Raw genomic sequence first — 20,136 nt, 5'->3', positions numbered from 1 at the left:
CAAGCGCTCTACCACTGAGCTAAATCCCCAACCCCAACTATATTTTATGACAATAGTTTATCATGTTGGATGACCAAAGTGGAACCAACCAATGGCTGGATGTTCCTATTGTAACTGTCTCTTGCCCACCAACCTAGCCATGATCTCCTCCTGCACCAACGTTCATGCTCCCGCTGGCTTCTCTTTAGTTGAATGTTTCCCTGCTCTTTGGCTCCTGTCAGCTCCCTGCCCGGGTTCCAGCTGTCCTTCCTCTGAGAGATAAAACCAGGAAGCTGGCCTAGTCATCGGCACCGAGAGCATCCATTCTTACCCCCACGCCTTCCTGCATCCATGGTTACTCACAGTCAACATTGGAAGTGACATCTGCCAGGAATGGGGCTAGGAGCATGGCTGTGCAGCAGAACACACCTGTTTCAACATGGCTGACGTATGGTCTGAGCCTGTTAACATTTCTGCAATCTTGGTCTGTACTCTAGTGAGATGCAGTTGGAACATTACCCTATCGTCCGTGGCTTTTGAGGGGATCCATAGATCCACTCAGAATGGCACACACAGCCATCCTACTGTGTCCTAGGCGAAAAGAGGTCTGGGACAAGCCGTTTAAAAGGATTGTCCTTGGACAGAGACGGGGCCTCAGAAGAACAGATCACACCCCCTGATGCACTTCAGTTCCCCTGTATGACATCTAATCATGCACTTTGTTCATCTTCTGACCAAGGTGTCTGCATATCTGCCTTGCCCCAACTGTAATACAGAAACACCAAAAGAGTAAATAAAACTCCTTTCCTGGCTTCACTCAGGTTGGTATTCGTACCCATGGCTCTAGCTAGTAGATCCTGGACCTTCCTAAAACTCTGGGGGTCAGCAAGTTGGAGCATCACTGAGATAGGAAAGCAGAGAGGCAGGGAGAAGGGTGACAATGCTCCTCACGGGTACCTTCTATATACCTCGAGTTCAATGTATATGTAATTAAGGACCTCAGCTGACTCCCGTCATCAGGAGAACATTGAAATCCCAGGCCAATGCTCACCTGCCGGGATATCTCTGGTTCTGTTTCTCTCCCCCTTCTGGTGTTCCTGCACCAAGCAGATTCCCCAGTGAAAGGGCTTCCCCTACGTGGCCAGCTACCTGCCTATCACCAGTACCCTGAGAGATGCAGCCAGGGAGGGGTTAGTACACGTATGACACAGGTAAGTAGACAGTGGGTTTCCTGGTCCTCTCCTCCAGTCGTTGACACATCACAACATCCCCCTGGCTCCATTCCATGCAAGAGTCATGAAGACAAGTGGGCTCTGATGCAGGGAAGTCTGATTAGAGACTTCTGGAAAGGGCAGTGACACAGAGGGAGGCGGCAGCTGAGTTTAGAGGAAAGCTCCTGAGAGGAAGAGACCCCACGTACAAGCTCCAGGATGCAAGTCCTGCTTACCTAGCTTTCCCCAGTGCTATACAAGATCTGGCAAAACGCAACTGCTCTCCTAATATAAATTAAAATATGTACAGTCAGAGACTATGACAGCGAATAGCATCAACATGACAGGATCTAGAACCACCTAGGAGACAGTCTCTGGGCATGTCTGGAAGGGGGAAGAGCCACCCTAACTGTGGGTGGTCCTGCCCCAGTAGAGAAAGAAGCAGAGCTCCAGAATTCTTTTTTTTTTTTTTTTTTTTTTGGTTCTTTTTTTCGGAGCTGGGGACCGAACCCAGGGCCTTGCGCTTCCTAGGTAAGCGCTCTACCACTGAGCTAAATCCCCAGCCCCCAGAATTCTTCTATTTCTGCTTCCCCCATAGAACCAGCTGTTTTATGGTCCCATTGCTCTACTACCTTCCCTGCCAGAATGGACTGTACCCTCAAACTGTGAGCCAAAGTAAGCCCTTTGTCCTGTGAGTTGCTTTTATCAGGTATCCATCAAAGCAACAAGAAATGTAACCACTGCAGAGTGTTAATATGACTGTGCACTTTGTAATTACTTATATAGAGAGGTAAGTATGTGTGCCTGTGTGCGTGTGTGTGTGTATGTGTTTGCATGTGCATGTGAGTGTGTGTATGAGTGAGTGTGTGTGAGTGTGTGCATCTGCATGTGAGTGTGTGTGTGTGCATCTGCATGTGAGTGTGTGTGAGTGTGTAAGTGTGTGTGTGTGTAAGCATGTGTGTGTATGTGTGTGTGTTTACCAAGTCTCAAGGCCACTACAGACCAAGTCTGGTCTAAATGCAAATGCTGCAGGCAAAAGAGAAATGAAGCAGATTCCAGGCCAAGGACTAAGTAGCAAAAAACTGGGGTATGAAGGGCAAGGAGAAAGGGATTGCAGGAGGCAGCAGGACAGGAGGCGGGGCTGAGGGCTGGTTCCTGGGAGCTGAGGAACCTGGCTCCTCTTCCCGGCACTGCTGACTCCTCCATCCTCTGATCAGCACCCAAAGACATAAAAAAACAAGAGGCTGGCTCAGCTGGTGTCCCAGGCAGCCGCAGGTGCCTAGCTCCCTACACCATGTCCCAAAACAGCATGTGCACTCTCTCTGGTGAGCTTCCAGGGTCCTGTCAGAGTATAACTAATGACACAAGAGGCTAAGCCCTGGCACATACCCGCTGTGCTTAGAACAGGTGTACAGACACTTCGAGAAGTGAGTGGGTGTACGGGATGAGGGAAGAGGAGAAACACCCATGGAGCCTCAGCCGGCCCCAGCCATGTTTCTACTGTACCTCTGGACTGTCAGATGTGTAGAGACTGAGCTGACAGTAACACCATAGCGGGAAGAATCAGCTAAGGGTGGGTGTCCCAGGTCTTCGGGAGCAGCTGACTGGATGACATCATTGGTTCCAGGGATGCTATAGAAATTTAAAAAAAAAGGTGTAGGGGGGGGGGCCTCAAGTAACTCAGAAAGTTCCCAGAAGATGTAAATTCGTCTTAACATCTGGCTCTGGGCAGGGCTCACACTCCCTTTCTGTAGCAGGAAGGTGATGTCTGTGCTTCATACAGATGGGCCATAGACAGTGCTGGTCCAGGAAGTGAGGGAGCTCTATCCCTGGCTTCCAACAAGTAAGACAGAAACCGGTAGGAGGAGGTTAGCATTTACAGATGCTGTCAGAAACAGGAGTCAAGCAACCCCTCTGGGATGCCGCTGTGTTTTGGTTTATCGCCACTTAGAAACAGACAGGTGGAGTAACTCAAGCCTGACCTCAGCAGCCGCCCTTCCCCATCACCACACCAGGCTGGGCAGGTGGAGGAGTAAGAGAGCAGTAAACGGCCAACAGTGAAGACAGCCATGGCTATATTGGAAAGTCATGATTAGGAAGGAGCTGGACGTTCTGCAGAACAGCAAAAGGTCACTGTCATTGGAGCGTGGACAAAGGAGGGGAGAAAGGGACAGGAGGCAGATCGCAAGACCAGGTGGACAAACAAGGACTTGGCTTTCAGCCAAAGGACTAATCTGAGGCTTCTGAATGTTCAGCCACCAATCAGGGCCCTTGGCATGTGCAAGAGTGAGAGTGGGAGGGTCCAGGGAATTCTCTGAAACTACATTCTAGATACTAGCGAACAGTCCATATGTACATCCGTGCGTCACTATTCTCTATGGGTCCCACCCGCCATTCCAATTCCTCTGGGGCAGATGCTAGTGCCCCATGGCTACACACAAGCGTCAGAGAGGTCATAGAGGAAGAGAAAAAAGGGAGCCAGCTTGGAGGGAGAGGAATGGCCAGGATGCTAGAGAGCTTTGGTGGGTTACAACTTGGAGACTCCTAAATTATGGACATGATCAACTTTCTAAATATTAAGAAGTTAGAGAAGAAAAACAGCCTGGGAGTTTTGGCAGCACACACAAAACGTCATAGAAGACTCTGTTTCCTTTGACACACCATGGTCTTCCCAAGATGCTATTTTAAGAGATGATAACGGCTGAGAGCAAGGAGATTGTGGTCACAGCAGCAGAAGCAACCAGAGGTGGCCAAAATGCCCAACAGTGGGATCAGTCTACCAGAGAAGGCACAGCCACAAAAATTCCTTTACCACGGTTTAATAGTGGTAGACCTTTACGTATCTAGGTGGAAATATTACCGTTGTTAACTGAAAACAGGAAAAGTAAACTACGGCCTCATGATTGAGCTTTGCATGTCTGTGTACAGCAAGGCACATAACAAGTCTGAACGAGCCAGCAAGCAAGGTAGAGTCTATGCCGAGGTGTTAGCAATACAATTCTTTCTCTCAAGTTCAGTGTCTTAACCTTGGTCACAGATTTGATACCCTTTTCTAATCTTTCTTTCTTTACATCCCAAATGCTCCCCCTATTTTCCAGTTCCTTCAAAGAACATTTAATCATAATTGTTATCCATCTTATGTGCGTGTGTGCACACACATGCGGTGAGAACACAGCTTGCAGTGTGGGGCCTGGGGATGGACCGGTCATTAGGCTTGGCAGCAGCTGCCTTCTGCAGCTGAGCCATCCCATGGGCCCTGTTCTCTGGATCCATGCTGAGAGAATGCCACTAGTATAATCAATGTAGATAAGAAGATATACTTAAGAAAGATTTTAAATGTCAGAGAATAACTTTGCTCCCTGTCTTACTGTTTTATGACATGGGTACCATCGGACCTACACGACTCCTGGGGTTCATGGCGTCCTCTCTGAGGACTTGCCCACCTCTTTCTGAGGCAGAAACACACCCACATTCATTCATTAGGCATCACCAGAGAAAATGAAGGACCAAGAGAGAAGATTCCAAAAACAGACATCCACCCACACAGATGGTGGCATGACATTTTTCAAAGAATACTGACACTTCCCTAAGTTTTCTCAACATAAATATCTTCTGGATGACATCATCACTAATATCCTTATCGGCTCTGACATTAGTGAGCAAATATGCTATTACACTCACAGAGTTAACTGCCAATGCTGTCAAGAGGGTTGGAGTCCAGAGCAGCCACACCCTGGGATCTCCGCCAGGTCACTCCTCGGGACTTCAGCTTTCCTATGTGTAAGAGTGAAGACCTGGGTTGCACCATCCCACAGGGCTCCTCAATCCAGTCACATACCTTATCCCTGCTTCCTAAGTCACCTCCCTCTTCCTTTTCTCCCCCCCCCCCCCGGAGCTGGGGACCAAACCCAGGGCCTAGCACTTGCTAGGCAAGTGCTCTACCACTGAGCCAAATCCCCAACCCAAATGTGTGTAGCCCATGCTGCCCTCGAACTCGTGATCCTCCTGCCTCTGCCTCCTTCAGCAAATCCTACCGGTGTGCGCCACCACAACCGGCCTCCCTCTTCCTACTGTGTGCACAGCTCTCTGCTTTGATATGCTACAGACCAAAGATGTGAGAACGATGTGCCCAACAAGTGTAAACGAGCTCCCTGTAGTGGTCTAACAACCTCTTGTACAAAAAATAAAATACGATTTGAAATACACATATCTCTGCATCTACAATAAGCTGAACCAGAGGCAATAATCGCTAAATATCTGTGCATGTGTGCACATGTGCAGGTGCACTTCTACCAAATTCCTGGCTCACTTCCTGGTGATCTAGTTAAGCTTCAGACAGCTTTGGATGGAACTAAGTTGATTTCTGGACAGTTAGAGAGCTTCTTATAAAATGTTTCTTCAGGGGCTGGAGAGACAGCTCAGCGGTTAAGAGCACTGGCTGCTCTTCCAGAGGACCTGGGCTCTGCTCCCAGCACCCACCTGGGTAGCTTGTAACCATCTGTAACTTCAGTTCCAGGGAATTCAATGCCCTCTTCTGGCCTCTGTAGGCCCCAGGCACCAATGTGGTATATATACATGCACACGGGAAAAGCACTTACACACATAAAACAAAAGAATAATCTAAAACCATTTCTTCAGCAGATCTCTGTGAGTTCAGTGCCAGCCTATATAATAATGAGTTCCAGGAGAGTAAAGTCTACATAAAAAGATTCTGTTTCCAAAGATTTTTTTAATTAAAAAAAAAACAAACAAACAAACATTATTTCACAGACCTACTACCTGAAGCTATGAGAGCTTTTTAAATTCTACTAGCAGGAACACTTGAGTTTAGAATGACTGAAATATTTTTCAGGGAGCAAATTTTGGTTAGAGAGTTCAACCATCAGCTGCTACCACCAGCTGTTGGGCGATCCCTGCAAACCTAGGCAGCAAAAGTTAAGTGGTCACTGGAATGTGTGGGGAGCTTTTAATCAACAAGTGCTTTTCCACAAGGCTGTGACACGCCAACACAGAGACTGAGGTGGCAAGGGCCCTTGCCTCCAGGAGGAAGGTGCTCATGGTCTAGTGTGAAAGGGCCAACCTTGGGCTCCACATTCTATAGTCCATCCATGCTCCACCATGATCCCTGTGGGCACGAGCGAATCACATGGGACCATACACTCCAGGTTGACCGGCTAATCCAGAGCAAGGCAAATTCAAAATCCAAAGAACAGTGTCTCAGGTGCGATATCTTAGTGTGTTAGGCCGCTCTAACAGATGCCCAGAGGCTGATGTCCTGTAGTGCATTTTCACAATCAGTAATTAGTGTGGGAGAGCTCTATTTCTCTCAACCTTCTGGAGGCTGAGATTTCCCGATCAAAGCCGGTGGGTCTGGGGTCTAACTAGAGTCCTTCTCCAGGCTCCACTCACAGTTTGTGCCAGCTCGTCTGGCAGAAGTGGGCAGGGAACTCCTTCCTTTCATTCCCATTCATGAAACTTCACCCTCACGCCTGCCACCTCCCCAAGTCCCCACCTCCTAATGCCACCAACCACCCTTGAGCCTTCAGGTCTGTGCAGGCTAGTTTTTATGTCAGCTTGACGAGAATGTCATTTACAAATGTCATGGCTAGGAGGGAGTCCAGATGAAACCATAAGACAGGGCAGCAAGGAAACCTGCAGAGCACTTTCACAGTCAGTAACTTATGTGGGAGAGCCCGGTGCATTGTGGGTAGGGCCATCCCTGGGCTGATGGTCCTCCATCTATAAAAAAGCAGCCTGAACAAACCTTGGGGAGCAGGCCAGTAACCCTTCACAGTCTCCGCATCAGCTCCTGCCTCCAGGTCCCCTCCCAGTTAGTTCTTCCTGTCATAGCTTCCCTCAAAGGACTAGAACTCAGGATATGTGAGCCAATTAACCTTGTCTTCCCAAGTTGCTTTCAGATATGGTAGTGTTTCAGCAGAGCGATAGTAACCCTAAGTAAAACAGGGTCTGGACATATGAATTTGGAGGAACACAGTCAGACCCTAACAATGGGGTACCAGAGGAACACACTGTCACAGAAATACAGGATTCTTGCAGGCCAGAGTGATCTGGCCAGGTTCTAGGAATATTCTAGGAATAGCTGAAAGAAGCAAAGGGCATCACTGGGACCACGTGTGCAAAGACTCCTGCAAACTAACGACAGTTTCTCTGGCTGGAGTGCAGCTAGTGTGAGGTTGCATCCTCGGCACCACACGACCAAATAAGTTCGCTCCCTTTCTCCCTCTCTGGGTGGTTATAAAACCACTGGCTTTCCTTCTCTTCCTCAGAGGAGAAGGGTGGTGCAGAGGAGGCCGGCCAAGGACAACAAAGCGAGGCCCAGGGTCCTAAGGAAGTCGTCAGCACAGGGAGAACAGCCAAGAAACAGTAATAGCAAGATCAAAGGCAGCACAAGCCAGGCTCTCACGAGAAGAGGCTCTGCGTGTACAAAATGCAATTGGGCTGGAGGAAAAAGAAAGGAAAACAGCGTTAGGCGGTGGTCAGAGATTATCGGTTAATCTGGAATAGGGGTAGAGAGACTTGTGTGCCCGTGCATACGTGTGCATGCATGTGTGTGCCTGTGTAGAGAGAAGCACATATTCATCCTATTTCCCAGCTCCCTCTCTTGAGAAAGGTTCCGTCAAAAGGATGTAATAATAACCTCAAAGGGACTGCCATTAGCCAAACCTTGGGTTACTTGGACCTCAAAGAGGAAAATATGGGACCTAGAGAGATGGTTCAGTGGTTAAAAGCACTGGTTGTTCTTCCAGTGGACTGGGGTTCAATTCCCGGCACCCACATGGCGGCTCACAATGAGCTGTAACTCTAGTGTCTTGCGATCCAAGGGCCTCTGAGGGAACTGTGCATGCATGTGCATAGTCATACATGTGAGCAAAACACCCATACACATGAAATAAAAGCTAAAAGAAGTAACAAAAGAAAACAGTCCATCCAATTAAAGTAATGATGCCTGTATCCACGTGACAGACATGATGACAAGGAGAAAGGAAGGCCTTCTAGTGTCTGGTGTGTATGAGGAATGGTGGAAACAAAGACGCAGTCACTAAGGGCCCATCATGAAGGAGGCGAGTGCAGGCCAGGCAGGGGCGGTGGGAGGATGCTAAGGCAGGGGGCGTGGAGGCATAAAGAAGTAAAGGCAGTCTGGTCTCTATGCGTCCTCTAATACCATGTGGTCACAGAATGAAAAGGGATGGCTTTGTAGTGGAGAGGTCTGGTAGGCTCCAGCTTTGCCAGGTATTCCTGCCACCACGATGAAGGCCCAGCTTCCCCTCTGAAGATTCCCTGCTCCAAGAGAACCACTTAGTCTGCTCATAGACGGGGAGAGGCTGAGGGGCTTCCCACATCATGAAACACCTGTGCTCTTCAAGGTCCTGGGAAACTGGGTAAGATAATAAAGCAGGATTCTAGACTGAAAGAGAGTTGGTGGTGTGACACAGGGTCCAGCGTAGGACTGCAGCCTGGATCTGATGGGACACGGTCAGAGGTGGTGATGCTAAGTGGATTCTGAGGACTGGCCAGTGCTCCTCCAGTGGATGGCCGCATTGGCATCATGCCAGAGGGTGATGCTGCCGTCTAGGGGACAGGTATGCTGGAGCTCGCGAGGATTTAAGCTTTAGGTTTGGGAGGGGGCAACCTCATGCAAGTTGTTCTTGAATGACTCAGAGAGACTAGGAATAGATACATTGATAGATAGAGTGACAGAACCTACTTGGGAAAATATCAGTGGCTGGAGAATTTGGGTGAAGGGAGCGCGGGTGGGCGTTCTTTGCACTGTTCTCACGGCTTTTCTAAAATGGTGATCAATGTGCACAGCAGCAGATAAACAAGGCCTTCCAGCAGGCCCTGCACCAGCAAGGCGCCTCATCTGGCTCTGATGGGCAGCATGGGTTGTGAGGAGAGCAGGGAAGTTAAGGTGGAGAGCTGAGGCTAGGTTCTGAGAGGCCTCAGAAGGTCAGGAGATAAGGCATGAACCTGGAGTCTTGGGGCGACAAGAATGTCGATATCACCACCCGCAGGCGAGAGGCGGGACATTTCAAAAGTAACAGTCCTACTGCTGCAGAGAGTAAGAATAGGGAGGACTCTCTGGTGAGAAAGCCCCAGTAAGAGCTCTGGGACTACTTAGGAGCCAGGTAAGGCTGGATAGCATGCAAGCCACTGCAATGGGGGGTGGCTTCCAGGCGTCCACCCGGGCTGTGGGAGTGACAGAGGTGATCAGGGACCAGCTACGATCTGATCATTGAGTGATCTGGAAGCTCTAAACTACAAGCCTCACACATAAACTTTGGACTTCCCATGTCATTAGTGACTTATCTTCAACAAGGATTCTAGATTATTTATTTATCTTTAAAGGAAGTTTGGGGAACTTAAGTAAGTTTACATCATTCTGACTAATAGCGTACGCTAGGGTTCCCTGGAGTTCTGCATGTTGTTATTGGCACTGCTACTTTTTTCTTTTTAAATTGTTTTGTTTTCTTCTGAGATGGAATCTCCTGGAGTCCAGGCTGGCCTGAAACTACCCATCAGGGAGGATGACCTTACCTAGAACTCCTGATCCTCCTGCCTCCACTCCAGCATGCTGGGATTACAGGCAGGTGCTAGGGAGCCAGGTTTATGTAGCTGGGGATTAAACTGAGGGTTTTATGTGTACTAGGAGAGCACTGTACCAACTGTGCTCCATACAACCGGGTCCCTGGTTCAGAAGTATCCCTTCTTCTTTTTCCCCATATAAGCTAAGAAACTCACTTCATTTTCAAAATGCTAATCTCACCATGTTACCCAGACTAGTCCAATTCTCATGCCAAGACCTCTTATGGGACCGTGGGTGTGAGGCACAGTGTTAGCTAATGCAGAACTTGATAAACTCAAGACTAGACTCCCCAGAAACTGTTCACTGCACTGAAGGGAACCCCGGAAGGCTTCCCGCAATCACAGCTGCCAGCTCACCTCTGTTGTCTGAGTTTCAGAAGGCATGTCAGAACTCAGCAGAATGGAAACTTCTCTGATTGTGACTCTTATGCCCAAGCTGTAGGCAACCTGAGGACTAGCATGACACAGTAGGCAGAGGAAAGGTGTCATGACTCCTGGAGCCTACCCAGGGAGTGACCTTCCTACAGGACTCCTGAGTAAGCTTCTCAGGCTTGATCAAATATGTCCTCCGGGGAGTGGACAGAAGTAGACAGACCTTTGCTCTGCTTCTGTTGGTATTCACTAAAGTAGGTTCTGGGCAAGCCAGGCTGGGCTTTGTCTGGATCTAGTAGGTGAGAGTGGATCAATATGGCCTGGCATTCCTGTGGGCCAGGCACAAGGATTCCTAGACCAGCAAGATCAAGTTGCCTAAGATCAGACAGGGAACAAGGCTCTAACAGTTAAGGTATTTGACCAAGGTCTAGGAATGATCTTTTTATTGTTGCTAACACTCTGAGGTATATGAACTTAGTAACAGATTAACCTGAACATAAGAGCCTCCTTCATAAGAACAGCCACTTGCGGGGCCTGTGTGGAGAACATCCCACACCCCTATGCTCTCGATTTGCAAGGAACACTATCAAGCTGAGGCCAAGGACAGGAGTCTAGAAATCTTACAGCCAGCCAGGAGGTCTGGCCAGAGAGAGCAAACAGGAAGAAGGTGCCTCCCACTGGGCTCTAGGGAAAGTGGCTGGTGGGAATGACTCCAGGGCAGAGTACAGACACTTCCACTCCCAGATAAGCAAGTCCAGCAAGGCAAGGAGTTGGCCTTTGGTCAAAACAAAAGGAAATACCTTTTTTTTTTTTTTTGAGAAAAAACGTGTACGGTATTTCAGAGCTTTGCCAAATCCTGTTTGCAATTCCCCAGGACTCCTGACAAGAGGGCAGCCATATTGCCTAACAGAAGGTAGAAGAGGAGACCAGGTCTGGGGAATGTGGGCCTCTCACTGCTGGCCCTAATGGCCTTCAGGAGCCCAGGCTATCTTCTGGAGTCTTCCCTTGGAAAGAGCACAGCCCAGTCTGAAATACAGGCACAGCTCAGGAGGGGTGCAAGAAGCCATGAGACCTCTCAGGAGACAGGAAAAAACAAAACGGCAGGTGCAGAGGGAACCTGGACCATCAGTGACAAAAGAGGGAACTATTGCCCTTCACTATCAAACCTCAATCCAGGACACAAAAGTCAGTTTATGGGAATCAGTGAATGAATGAATGAATGAATGAATGAGTGAATGAACCAAGAAGGCTGTACAGCCTCAGGGAGGTTGATATAATGCAATGTTTGGCACACATTTCAAGCCAAACTTCTACTCATTTCAACTTTGACCTGTGCTTCTCATTTCTTATAAGGTCTCAATTGCTTTTTCAAAGCCTCATATTTATTTTTCCTGCTCCTGAAAAGCCCTGGGCTTCAGTACTGGGTCTTTGCTGATGAAGAAATAAAATGCCTGACCTGGCCCCTCTTGGGAGGTAAATGACTGCAAAGACTGTAGAGTCAGACAGCCTTAGTCAGAACCATTCCTCTGCAGTAAAGAGCAGTGCAGTCTTAGGACAGGTCTGCCCAAAACTCAGTCTCCCCATCTATCACCCAGGCAACGTCCAGACTCATTAGTGGCAGTCCTATCAGCATCTCTCCAACAGGGTGCCTGTCCAGAAGGATGTGCCATCAACATAAACATAGCAGGCCCACGATCCCTCCTTCCTCCCCGAAGAGTGTGCCTCCCTGGGTATACACACTCCTCCCAGACTGTGTGGACACCAGTAAATGGGGATCGAGAACAAACACAGCACAGACGGTAGCAAGTGATGGGATAACTGTTCACAAGCACACAGGATGTGCTAGGCACGGTGTAGACCTGTCTTCGCAAAGAGCAAGCAAGCGCAGCTTCTAGTGATGGCTGGAATATGGTTCATCTCTCAACCTCAAGCTGAAGTGCAGACATATTTAAAGGTGGCACCAGGTGGCACCTGTAAGAGTTAATTAAAGCTCTGCCCTCAGGAGTGGATTAATCCATTTATGCACCTAATGGATTAATGGATTACCTTGAGAGTGGATCTGTTATAAAAGCCAGTCTGCCTGGGTCTCTCACATGCTCCCAGTCCCTTGTCATGTGAGGCCCTGTACTGGTTTTTACTGTGGCAATGAGAAGGCTATCACAAGATGCATCTCTTTGACCTCAAATAGAGCCACTAATCAAAATAAACCTTTTTGTCCTTTGTAATTCAGTCTGTGTCATTAACTGTTCATTACTGTGTCATTAACAGAATGAGCTAAGGTATCCCTCCACCCTAGCCCACGCCGGACTAAACATTTCATCTACTCCAAAACTCTATATCTGAGATCTCAGCACCAGGTCATGCAGGTTTTGGTGACCTCAAGCAGAATTTAGTGACATGAAGTACAGAAGAACCAGCTGGGAGCCACCCTCCAGAAAGTCTGAGCAGTGGGACAGAGGAGGCCTTTCCTCTCCCAAGACCCCAGGCATCCCCCCACAATATGAAGGTTTGAACTGTTTAGTCTTGAGGGTCCTATCTAATACAAAGACAGGATGATCAGAAACCCAAAGGTCCTAGAGGCATAGCCCCTGTCCTAGCTGAAAAATGGCATGGGGTACACAGGCAGTACCCACATTTTGGACCAACACCAGGAGTGAGGACTAAACCAGGAGGCAGAGGGTGACCTGCTGACTCAGCTCTGGTCGCCCAGGATGCCCTGGTAAAGGAAGGTAGGACATCGATGGCAGGAAGCCTTTGGACAGAAAACTTAACCATCTCTCAAAACCCTGCTATTATTGGCCCCACACCTTTCTGGTTAGTGAACTCAGGTCTGGGTTTCATGACAAGCTCAGGTGAAAAGTTATTCTCAGGATAAACAGAGAACAGCCAACATGTTTCTCAAAAGACTAAGAAATAAAACCTTCTAGGTCCAGAGAGTAACCACACAGTCAGGTGAGTAACAACATAGGTGTCCCTGATCAATGCAGCACAGAGCCAGGGTCATTCATAGGCTGCAAAGTGGGCCAGCTCTCCAGGTCAAGCATCTCAACAAACCAAATACACAGGTCCATTGCTTCTCCTGAGGTCATTCATAGCCTGCAGAGTGGGCCAGCCTTTCGGGTCAAGCATCTCACCTAATGCTGCGATCCCAGCACACCAAATACAAAGGTTCATTGCTTCTCTTGAGATACAAGCATGGAATTCAAAGGGAGGAGTCACTGGGAATTGGGTAGAATAGACAAGGACTTCAAGTGGAGCCCAGAGTAAAGCTCTCTGTTTATTAGCCATTCATACTCTTAGGCAAGCTCATTAAATTGTTATGGCCCTGTTTCTGAAGCTGTAACACAAGGATGAAATGCATTATCTGAAAAATCAAGAAAAGGTACTGAGCATGTAGCTCAGCTGGTAGAGTGTCTGCATACCACGCGCAGAGCCCTGGGATCCATCCCCAGCACAGAAGGAACTGAATGAGTGACACAGGCTAATCCCAGCGCTGGGCGTGGGGGACGGCAGCAGGAGGAATAAGGGTTCAGGGTCATCCTCTGCTACACAGTGAGTTACAGACTAGCCTGAGCTAGTTGACTGTCCAAAAACAAAACCAACAAAATATGAAAAGGAATAAGAACAAATATATATACATAAAATATATATATATATACATATATAAAAGTCATACAAACAAAAATAGAATGGTGGTCGTCAGATAGTGGAGAAGGTGGACAAGGACCCAGCTGTTTAACAGAGAAAGGAGAGAGAGAGAGAGAGAGAGAGAGAGATCGACATGCTGCAGATCTGACCACACAACAATATCACTACATCAACACTGCTGAACTGTACACTTAGCAGCACAGCTAAAATGCAAAACTTTACACCAAGTGATTTGTTTGACCACAGTTTAAAAACATAGGTTATCATGGTGCGGGAGGGAGCATATACCAGCGATCCCAGGATTAGGGGAGTGGGGGCAGAAGGACTGAATTGGAAGCCAGCCTGAACTGCAGGGCTACATAGTGAATTCCAGGCCAGCCTGGTCTAGGCAATAAAATCCCTAAAAAAGGGATGGTACTTATCTCACCCTGGGTCATGAGTAAGCAGGAGGTGTGTATCATACAGATACAGAAAAGTGGCCCAAACAAGGTGATATTGATAGCTATCTCCTCTGGATCTCTCTGACTGCCTCTTTGGGCAGGCCAGAACCAGCACCCTTCTAACCTGACTGAGCTGAGAACACGAACCCATCCCAGAAGCAATGAGCTGAAGGCAGGGCAGAAGCCTCCAGTATTTTTATGCAGGCAGGAGACAACTTTGAAATTAACAAAATAAAAATCTATCAGAATCACAGGTTTTTCTCTAGTTCTAAAACCCACACAAGCAATAAAATGACTTGGTATTCTCCTTGTCACACAAGAAGATTTGTCCTTAACTGAAGTAAATGCTTCTCCCACAAGCCAAGCGAGGAGAGGATCTATTCCCTGATCCAGCAAAGAACTACTGGGGAAATGTTCTGCAAAGCTCTAAGTGCTGAGCACAGAGAAATAGGAGGCAGGGTCTGGTCAGACCTCAAGGACAGACTTTGAACATGGCAGATCACAGGATAACCTGGGAACAGAACTTAGGCTTCCTCTAAAAGCCCTGACTTCTCCTTTGGGCCTATAGCTGTTGTAATCTCTGGATCAGATTCCTGCTCAACCCCACAGGTAAACATACTACTCATTTAAGGAGCATTTGTCTGAAAATTAGTCATACAAGGTTGATTGGTACTAAGTTTACTGGCCCTCTCTTGGCCCACTTCAAGGCTGAAGCCACCAAGAAAAACCTAGGACACTTCCCAAATGTCAAGAACTCTGAGGCTTGAAGGCAATCACCTCAGGAAGGATCATCTCTTCCAAATTGTTGGGGCTGGAGAGATGGCTCAGAGGTCAAGAAAACTGACTGCTCTTCCAGAGATCCTAAGTTCAATTCCCAGCAACCACATGATGGCTCACGGCCATCTGTAATGGGCATCCAATGCCCCCCTTCTGGTGTGTCTGAAGACAATGATAGTGTATGCATATACATTAAAAAAAGAAAAGAAATAAAACTTAAAATCAAATTGTTCCCTCAAACCATGGAAGTCGCCCCAAAGCCAGCAGGACCTCACAGAACCAGATCTAATCTTCAGGTTCTGGTAAGGTAATGTTTAGAAAACAGACTCATAGGCCAAGTAAGTTGGGAGATGAACAGAGTTCAGTCAGGGTGGGAGAGGTAACATAACATGTCCTTCCCCTGTTGTGAGAAGAGGGGAGCTGGACAACCAAAAGCCACAGGAAGTCTGGGGCTAAGGAAGGGCTTTGTGCTCAATACCAGGAAGAAGGGAAAAGGATGAAGCTTCTTATTGGTATGAATGAAGCCTCCGTACCCTCAAATCCAAGAGTGGTAACCAGGTGCTTTTAAATCTAAATGGCACAGACACTGAGATGGCTCATGGACTTTGTGGAGAAGTCAAGCAATGGAGCAACGGCTTTCTCTTCCTGTCTCCTTCTACCCAGATCTCTTCTCTGTGAGCAGAGTCAGGTTCCATACCCTTTGAGTCCCTACTCTAGAGAAAACATAAAGGAGCCTGGCAAACTTGCTCCTAGACAACAAGGTCAGTCAGTAGCTCCTAATGTGTGGGGCCCCTTGCTTTTATACTTGACAACAATAACTAATAACAATAAAATAATAAGCACAGACTATAGCAGATATCAGGAAACATACCGCCAATAAGCAGGCACCTGTGAGGTAGAAAACACTAAACAAAGTGGCTGTTCCTTTGCAAAGCACTCTACAGTCTGCCAGTATCTCCATGTATGTGGCTTCACCAGCATTCACAGCTCCATCAAGCAGAGGGGCCAGGGTAACTACTCCTGCCATTAATTAAAGAGAGACTCCTAGATGGTTCATGACTCCTCCAAGGTCACACAGCTGGTAAAATGGGAGGCAGGGCTCCTCAGATTCAGTCTTTGTCTCTAAATCCTTGGCAATCTCTACCCTGCCCCTCCCCGCCCCAGGGGAAAAGAGTCTTGAGAACTTTGCTTTCCCTTAACTGGCACGCCTGAATCCATTAGCTAGATGAGAAGCTGAAACCCTGTAAGAGAGTGCACAGGGGAGACGGAGAGGGGGGATGGTGCTGAGCCCCACCCCCATGTCCGGAATGGAACCTCCACCACCAGCAATCACAGTGTTTTCTGGAGACCACTGCTCTAGTTTGAGAGGCCCTGCCTTGCAAACCTTTGTTTCCCTGGGCCTTTGTTTTCATGCCTTTCATTTCTCTCAAATTATTTCATAATCTGTGAGAACTTTTGTCATCCCAGGGAGTCGGTGTGGAAATGATGGTTAAGATTATAAACCAAGGACTCACTGGGGCAGAGACAGAAAGAGATCCATCCCCAAGCTGGGTTTCATAGACCTTGATCACAATGGGAGAGACCCAGTGACCTGACTGTGAAGCCTTCTCTCTCTTCGGACAACCTCAGCCACTGACTCTGCCAACTTCTCAAACCGTCTCCTGATTGTCTGTGCGCAGGTGCAGGAGTCTGCCAGACCTGACTGCGATGATCCAAGGACCATGATTTGGGCCAAGGGACCAAACCCCAGGAAAACGCACATCCATGTACACGTGTGCATACCGATGCTCTCCAAGCTCTCCTTGTCTGCTAGCCTCACCTGAAGCTATGGCTCAAAACCTGGCAGCCATAGATACATCCCTTTCATCAATCTCCTAAGAAGAAGCTCTCCTGTGACCTTTGCAGAGCCCTCCACACAGGTCACTACTGGTACTTGGAGTGGCCAATCCTGTCCCATGCACAGTGCCCCTGACCCTCATCCACCAGATGCCTGTAGTGCACTCAGTCACCAAGGCAACCAGAAATACCCTTCTGTGTTTCTAGATATCCCTTCCAGGGGGTACTGACCCCAACCATCAGATACAGATGCACCTGCACTCGCGCTCTCTCTCTCTCTCTCTCTCTCTCTCTCTCTCTCTCTCTCACACACACACACACACACACACACACACACACACACACAGAAACACACATGTACACATGACCTTGCAGTCTTGAAGTCATTCAACTGCCATCAACCCTTAACCCCAGGTTCCCAGTGGTTCTGGAAACTAGATGTTATACGTGTCTTTTCTCATGCAGAGTCTGTCTCCATAGAAACAATAAACAAACACCACCAATGCAGCATCAAATAAAACCAGAGGCTGCCTGTGCTGAGGCACCCACACGACCAGGTCAAGTGTCTGGGGTCCTGTGTTGGAGCCCCACTTTGAAATGTGACCCTGGATAATGAGACCCCGCACTCCTGTGATGCTTCTTTTTCAAATGTTACAGGAACTCTTGATCTTAAAGCGTCATTCCAGTTTAAATAGTCCAAGCGTTCAAGCACTGGCAACAGGGGGTGGGGACTAATTCTATCTAGGTTTCACAGAGGCCCGGGGAACTGACCTGTAGACTTCCATTAGCAAAGAAGCCTCTGTCTGAATGACTGGAATACAAGCAGGCCACACTCTGAGGTTTGAGCTAACTTCAGAACTTTCTTTCTCATAAGGTGGGTCTTAAATGCTAGCTGACATTCAACATGGCACGCCAAGGGGCTGTGATTACAGATACCCAGCACTGCACCCAGCTTGGGACCTAACTTTTGAATGACAACAGAAGGAGGACCTAGAGACTGAATCCATCCTAGTGACTGTATAAGGGGGCAGCTGCTGGATTATTTCCTGCTCCAAGTCTCCTTGGAGAAAAAAACGCCCACTCACTTGCCCAGCACAGCCAGCCCTAGTCTTCCTTCCAAACTCAAACTGTCTGTCCAAAAGCATGAGTGAGGACTCCCCTCTGAAAACTACAGGTAGATCTGAGTGGATCAAAACCAGCCAAAGCCACTGTTCCACGTGAAAGAAAGTGTGGCCTCTTTTTAAATGTGGCCTCTACAGGGAGTCAAGAGAAATGAATGGAAAGCTCTCTCTGCCTCATACTGACAACTGTACTTTCCTCTGGGATAAAACAAACAACAGTCTGCCCTGGAACTCTCAGTTTTCCCTGGACTGTTCAATGGGGGCCTGGGGAGATCACAGGGCACAAGGAAACCCACTCGGCAAGCCCCTTCCTCTCCCCTCCTCTTCAGTAGGCATCTATCTTCTCCCATGTTTGTGTTGTGTTTCAACCGGCTACCACAAATTTCGGTCTCTCCACTTGACACCAGAAGACGACCGTGTCATGTCACCACTTTTTAAGAAAAGAACAAGACAGGACAAAGGAGACCAAGCAGGTAAACAGAGAGGTATTCCTAGAAAATCACAGCACTTCTGAAGCTGCCTGTGCAGAACACCTAAAGTAAGAGAACCCTGTGGCAGCTTAGCTGAGCCAAAGTTCGCCTAGGGGGAAGCTCGGCTGGGTCACGTGCTGCCCTGGAGCCCAGAAGTGCGCTCGGCCCCGCTGACGTAACTGTTCGAGAATTTAAAAGTCTCAAACTCGGAGGAAATCCTGTGCAGATCTTTAAGACCCATCCACACTCTTCAGTGTGACCACCAAAGATTCCCCCAAGAGACCCCAACTAGAAAAAAAAGAGTCCAGCAGTGATGGCAAAAGGCGATAATCCCCTCCCCCCGGAAACCTAGAGGACCCCAACACTCCGCCCACAGGCGCTGACTCCTGGTGGCCCACTTGGGGTAACCAGCCTCCGGAACAGACGCTTGGGTCCCGCCAGTTCCCTGACAGACACACTCCGCTGCCAACAGGGAACACAATGTGTGCTTTGCTACTTTCAGATCCGACGCAAAAGTCCCCCTTAGGAAAGCTGAAAGGAGCTTCGCAGCCCCTTCTGGCACGGCTTTGTCTGGCGGCCAAGGTCTTGGGGTCGTCCGTCCCCTCCCTGACCCCACGTGCGCCTGCCGTGGCCACTGCGCACTTACCCGGGATGATCGGGGCTGGCCCTCACGTAGCCGCCTTCCTCCCGGGACCGCAACCGCCAGAGTCCCCCGGACAGGCTGAGTCCTCCGAGCCTGGCGCGGTCCCCACGCGGGTGGACCCAGGAAACGCAAACTTTCCCGGGGCAACGGCGCGGGCGGGCACGGGCTCCCCGAAAGGCTCGGGAAAAGTTACAGCACAAAAGGCCAATGACTGGGAGAGCGCTGGCGACCGGGCCAGGCTCCTCCCCCAGCTCCAAGCGCTCAGGGCCAGCGCAGCCAGCTGCTCGCAGGGGCGCCCGCCGCGCTCTCCTCCCCGGCCAGGAATGTGCTGCCCGGCGCGCCCACAAGCACCCAGGGGCCCGCCGAAGCGCACCCGCAGGCTAGGGAGCCGGGAACAGGGCCGCTCCCGAATGCCCCGCAGACTTCTTTCCAGGAGTTTTTGAGTCACAACAACTTGTTACTGATGGGAGTCCTTTTTCCACAGCGCTTTCCCCTGTGCGTGGCCACGTGAAGGAAGGATTGGAGCCCAGAGCTGGGGCGGGGTTGGTTACTGCCTGCTAGCGGGAGAAACCTAAGCTTGAAGTTGGAGGTGGGTGGGGGCAAGGCACTACCTGAAACCACACACTCTGGTCTTGCCTTCTGCCTGCCCACTTGCCTTCCGGATGGACGCTTAGCCACAGAAACTTTCAGTAAGCTTTGCACAGCTGCTGCCCTGCCTTCTCCTTAGCTGTTGCAACCTCGGAAACAGGCGTATTTCTAGGGACTGTGTACGTTTCTATTTGGTTTAGAGATTTTTTTTTTCCTTTTAGGGTCTAAAACGAGTCTTCTCATACAGAGAAGCGGTACTTACCTGCCCACACCACACCTTTTCCTCTGGGAATTTCTGCCGCTAGACCCCACTTGAGAAGAGAATGTGGCTATATGTGGGTGTCAGGCTTCCTATTTTAAGGTTTGTGTCAAAGAAAACATTGCTATATTTTATAGACTCAGAGACCAAAGGACAGAAGACTCACGGTGACTCGACACTTCCTTTCC

At 48.9% G+C, this 20,136-nt stretch overlaps 1 protein-coding gene across 43 annotated transcripts in view; it reads right to left on the bottom strand.

Moving 5' to 3' along the window:
* The window catches only part of Tacc2 (transforming, acidic coiled-coil containing protein 2), a 215,980-nt gene that overhangs the window by 101,292 nt on the left and 94,552 nt on the right, over positions 1-20,136 (bottom strand). For 7 of the 43 annotated variants that reach the window (XM_087560519.1, XM_087560534.1, XM_087560559.1 and 4 more), the window contains exon 1: positions 19,105-19,299. Coding sequence is in view for 2 of the 9 variants with exons in the window: in NM_001004415.3 (NP_001004415.1) it covers positions 2,697-2,822 (126 nt within the window). In the remaining 7 variants the exon portion in view is untranslated. 43 annotated transcript variants of the gene reach the window in all.

Source organism: Rattus norvegicus, chromosome 1, assembly GCF_021556685.1.
Source record: "Rattus norvegicus strain SHRSP/BbbUtx chromosome 1, alternate assembly SHRSP_T2T, whole genome shotgun sequence".
Classification (NCBI taxonomy): domain Eukaryota; kingdom Metazoa; phylum Chordata; class Mammalia; order Rodentia; family Muridae; genus Rattus; species Rattus norvegicus.
Note: the sequence above shows the minus strand (reverse complement) of the source record. Positions and strands in the feature narration are given on the sequence as shown.